The sequence below is a fragment of the Dioscorea cayenensis genome, chromosome 5 (genome assembly GCF_009730915.1).
Source record: "Dioscorea cayenensis subsp. rotundata cultivar TDr96_F1 chromosome 5, TDr96_F1_v2_PseudoChromosome.rev07_lg8_w22 25.fasta, whole genome shotgun sequence".
In the NCBI taxonomy this organism is placed as follows: domain Eukaryota; kingdom Viridiplantae; phylum Streptophyta; class Magnoliopsida; order Dioscoreales; family Dioscoreaceae; genus Dioscorea; species Dioscorea cayenensis.
Genome location: NC_052475.1, coordinates 25,981,931 through 25,986,995, shown reverse-complemented (window position 1 = coordinate 25,986,995; position 5,065 = coordinate 25,981,931). Strand labels below are relative to the sequence as shown.

At 32.9% G+C, this 5,065-nt stretch overlaps 1 protein-coding gene across 1 annotated transcript; it reads right to left on the bottom strand.

Moving 5' to 3' along the window:
• Window positions 1–3,370: 3,370 nt before the first annotated feature.
• Window positions 3,371–4,676, bottom strand: LOC120261685. The gene is made up of 2 exons (XM_039269664.1): window positions 4,555–4,676; window positions 3,371–4,225 (listed from the first exon to the last, which is right to left on the bottom strand). Exon 2 carries the CDS (start codon window positions 4,219–4,221, stop codon window positions 3,400–3,402), a length of 822 nt encoding a protein of 273 aa, XP_039125598.1. The 5' UTR covers window positions 4,222–4,225; window positions 4,555–4,676; the 3' UTR covers window positions 3,371–3,399.
• Window positions 4,677–5,065: the final 389 nt, after the last annotated feature.

The following is a 5,065-nucleotide window of genomic DNA, read 5'->3' as shown; positions in this document are numbered from 1 at the left end:
AAATGAATAGTTAGATGGTGGTGACCAATAATGGTCCATGAGAAAGGAAAAGGAGGCCAAGTGTCATCTTTCTAGCATAGCTCCAAGGTTATCCAATCAATAAATAATTAAAACAATAATAAGGCACCCCCGCCACCTTCAACTTTTCAAATATATATATATATATATATATTATTTATTTATGTACTGATTTGGATTTCTAGCTTCACAAGTGCCATTGTAAGATATAGAGAACATACACATGCATGCTCAATCAACTTCATGCTTTTGATTTGGATTTTTTTTAAAAAAAAAAACATAATAATAAATCGCATGCGCTGGACTCTTCTTTTCATTGTCTGCTCTCCGCATATCCTCCACAACACATGAGAGTTTTTTGTTTTATATATATATTTATATCAACTTATGGATATCGTTTGCGTGTATTAAAAAATTGAAGTAAATTAGCATTCGAGTTTTGAATCCTGTCATTTAACCTCAATCTATCATTAATTTTCAGCGCTGTACAAATAAGTAAAAAAGATTATCATATGATAATTTTGTATTGCAATAAATCTTAAATTATTTATTTGATTAAATAAGAGAAAGGTTATTAAAAAGAGTTTGGGATTGACATATAATAATTTTTATAAATAAAAATAACCAAACAATCAAAGTTACAATAAATGAGCTGTAAGAGACTTGACTCCCATGTAAAAAGTTGAGCGTTTAGCTCTCTCAATAGATGGTTGAGATATAGTTAATGTGTTATCCATAATATAAAATAAATAAATAACAATAAATAATAAAATAAACAAAAAAAAAACTATTTTATAGAATTAAACATAATTTTTGGGGTGTAAACAGCTAATTATTTAAATATGAACGAGCAGGTTAAGTGTCAATAATTTAAGATGGTGAAGCTAATGGCATAACATGGATATATATACAAAGAGGATTGGATAAGGTTGTGCTTTCTTTTCCTTGGAGATAAGCTTAGCTTGTTGACTGGCTCCACATGAAATGAAGAGCTGTGATGATCCTTTTCTGTCTTTCACCCTCCTCAAACTCTCTCTAGGCTTCACTTTGAATGAATCCCTCACATGGAATGGACAAAGAAAGAGAAAGAGATAGAGAGATAGTAAAATGATATTGGAGATAAGCACAATATTAAAATAATATCTAAAATCATTTGCTCAAGTTTCAACACATTTTTTTAGACAGCAGTTTAATTTAGTCATCACAAGGAAATTGTTTTCCATGAAGATTGTATGAATGTATTTAAGTTTTTACTTTTAATATATGTGTCCAGAGTCATGGCATGCTTTCTTGGCAGTGACTCAGCATGCATGGTTGGCTTGGAAAAGGATGGATGGCTGGCTTTTATATTTATATATACATATATCTGTATGTCTGTACTGATTTTGCATGTTATTGGTATTCTATTTCACAAGATTTAGTATGGAGGATGTAAATGTAATCATCAAACAAGAAGATTCATGGTTTTAATTAGTTTGGTGAAATGTGGAAATTTTATTGTGTTACTCTTCATCCTTGAACTATTAATTCTTAGATGATAGATTTTAATTTGTTCATCTACCATGCATTAACTACAATAATGATTATGTTTAAAACATAATCCTTAGCTAATTTTGACTAATAATTTTAGTTGGAATTATGTACTATGCGTACCAATCTAACATTCAATTAATTTTTTTTACCATATATTATATATTAAAACGGAGCCAATCTTTTGAGAAGATTTAAACCACTTTTAATGGAAATTAAATCATTTTTTATTGTCATTAGTCTTAAATGCATCATATGGGCAATGACCTTTACTAGTATGCCATTAAGTCTTCCCAATATGATAGTGACAAAAATCAGGTAGATTATGAACTTTGTCTTCTAATTTATAGATTTAAGTCTTCCATTAAATTTCTGAGAGTGAATATTGAGAAGGAATATGCTAAAGAAAATGAATTAATATCCCACCATTTATTTATATATTGATTTTTTTTACCATTAAATGCACAACATACATTTAAAAGAAAAAAAGTATAATTAATATAATAATATGTTGGCCACATTAAATGATCTACAATTAAACCTAAAACGGTGAATTTCATTAATGAATGCTACTATTATTGTAAAATTATTTAATGAATTTATGTGATTCATTGGTTCAAGTATTTTTTTTTTTTTTTTGAGATAAACCTATTGTGAATAACTCTAAGGGGTCGTTTGGTTCGCGGTAATGATATATTACCACGTAACGAGATTACCGTGGCAATAAGATTGGGAATGTTATATGCTCAGTAATGTTGTGGTAATTCATGATAACTATATTTGGTTGGAAACTCATGTTACATAGTAATCAACTTAGTAATATTCTAAATTTTCCAAAATACTCTTAAGTCTACTATTTTATGCAAGTTTAAATTTTTAAAAAATAAAATTTTGGATAAAAATTAAATTTTCGAAGCTAAACATATTCCAAAAATAATGTTATTTAAATTTAATTTTTTTATCCAACAAATAAGATATGAAAATTATTATATTTAAACAAAGAGCATATTTGTTCAAAAAATATTTCAGATTACCACCCACTTGGTAATCTAACATAGCCACCTATTTTGTTGGTAATAGGATTACCAAATTTTTTGGTAATCTTTCAAGGTTAGTAATCACCTTTCAAGGTTAGTAATCACAGATTATCATCAATATTACCATCACCTGGTAATATAAAAAGATTCCCACGTAACAAACGGTAATGTGTAAACATTATCGCTAACCAAACGGCCGATATTCAACTCAATAAACCATCGTATGCAATAAACCATCGTATGCAAGCAACAAATATGAAATATTACACCAAAATTATTATAATAATTAATCACTTTAACAATAAATAGCCATTCAAATCACTTGCTTATATTTTTATTTATAAATAAATAAATAAATAAACAACCATTATTCATTGCTTGACAAGTCAATTAACTAAAAATAAATAAATAAATAAATAAATAATTGCTTGACAATCATTCATTAATCTAAAATATTAAAACATTCCACTAACTGCTTAAAAATTAAAATAAAATAAAGAAAAATTAGTCAAATCTAAAGATAACAATGAAATGACATTCCAAAACCCTATCAAAGACCCCTCTATCTAAACTTTTGTCCTCATCCTTACAACAACTCACATCTTCCACACCCATCACCATTAAAAACCACATCCTATCAATTAAATTAATACTAATTATATAATTTTAAATTCAAAAACAAAAAAAAGTACAACTTATTAACAAAATATAATACTAATTATATAATTTTAAATTGAAAAAAAAATTACAACTTATTCACAAAATTCATTAACAATACTAAAAATCTTATCCACAACAAACAAACTGAGCGTGATCACACCACCACCTTGACAACCCTATCACCATCACCGGCGAGAAACCCAACAGCACGGCTCTTAACCTCGCCGGCGCCGTACCTAAAACCTCCGGCGTTCACCGTTCGTCGGTACGGCCCCAACCACTTAGCCACAACGTACCTCCCCTTCCTCCACGGTGGCACATGCAAACCCTTACTCTTCATCGACCTTCTCCCAGCCTCAGCCACCATTTTCACCAGTCGCCGGAGCTCCTCCGGCACCGCCACCATCACCTTCGGCAACTGCCTCACCACATCCTCATACTCCACCGTCGCCCTCGCAATCTCAAACTCCGCCTTAAAATCCAGATCCACTATGTACCTCACCTTCTCCCCCACCACCACATCCACATACTCATAGCTCCCCGCCGTGAGCCCACCGGAGCTCTCCCACCTCGCCGTGCAAACCCCAGCATTATACCCCAACTCCCTCAACCTCCCCATCACCGCTCTCCTATACAACACCGCTGGCATTCCATCAAACACCTTAGCGGCATCACAAACGTCAGAGATCACCCTCCGTCGGAGCCTATCCGACGAACGGAGCAACTCCTTCACCATCTCCGCCACTTCAGCAGCTTGTGATTCCGGTGACTCGTCCTCGGCGGAGCCGGCGTCGTCTGGTGGCGCGTTGTCGTCGCTCTCGAGGAACTCGTTGACGAGGTCGGAGAAGAAGGAGGTCCCTTCGTGGTCGCTGCCGCTGCTGCTGCTCGTGTCGTAGTGACCGTCATCTCCGCGGATCCGGGCGCGGACCTTCTCGTTTAAAGGATCCGTAACCCGTTTTGCTCTTATGAAAACCATGCCTCTGTGATAGATATTACTTTAGAAACATATACTGATATACACACACACACATATATATATATATATATATTATATTTATAAAGAAAGAGAGAGAGAGTAGTTGAGAGGAGGAAGATGTTAACATCTGGAGGTCATTATGTGATCAGGATTTCGGAAAATCAGGGAAAATGCTAGGAACCCAAAAAGCAGATGCTAAATTTATTTATTTATTTTAAATTAAACAAATGGGAATTAAATAGAATATTCGTGGCAGATTAGGTGTGGGTTTTTTAAAAAAAAAAAAAAATTAAGAAGAATAATATTCTTTTAAACTGGTGATTTAGCACGAACCTTGCACGTGGCGGGATATGCCGCGGAACGCGAATGATTCTGGATGGCGTGCTTCGGCACGTGTGATTTGCCGGTCTGCACGCACGCTTTGTGGGTTTCGGGTTCGGGCTTGCGATATGAGACTTGGGAGTGGCTCTTGGGGAAATGAAAGGCAGTGAGCATTTATATTAAGAAAGAGAGAGAGAGTTAAGTATGTCTTGATTCAATGTATCTGTTTATATAATGTCTGCGTTCAATGAATTTGAAGATTTCTTTCTTTTTCTTTTTTTTCCCGAATTAATGAGTAAAAAAATTCTATTAATTATGCAGGTTCTTATGCGGATGCAATGAATATTGAATTTTGTTGGTATTTGTTATTGCGTCATCCAAAAAAGTTAATGGTGTTATTTATTAATTTAGGTTCACATAACTAATAGTATTTGTTAATGCGTTTATGTGTATAATAAGTTTTATCAAATATTCAATTGAAATTTTTTATTTTATTTTGTTACTGATTTTTTTTTTTTTACTC

Excerpts from the sequence above, each read along its gene's own strand:
- LOC120261685 (XM_039269664.1), bottom strand. The coding sequence starts at position 4,221 with ATGGTTTTCATAAGAGCAAAACGGGTTACGGATCCTTTAAACGAGAAG.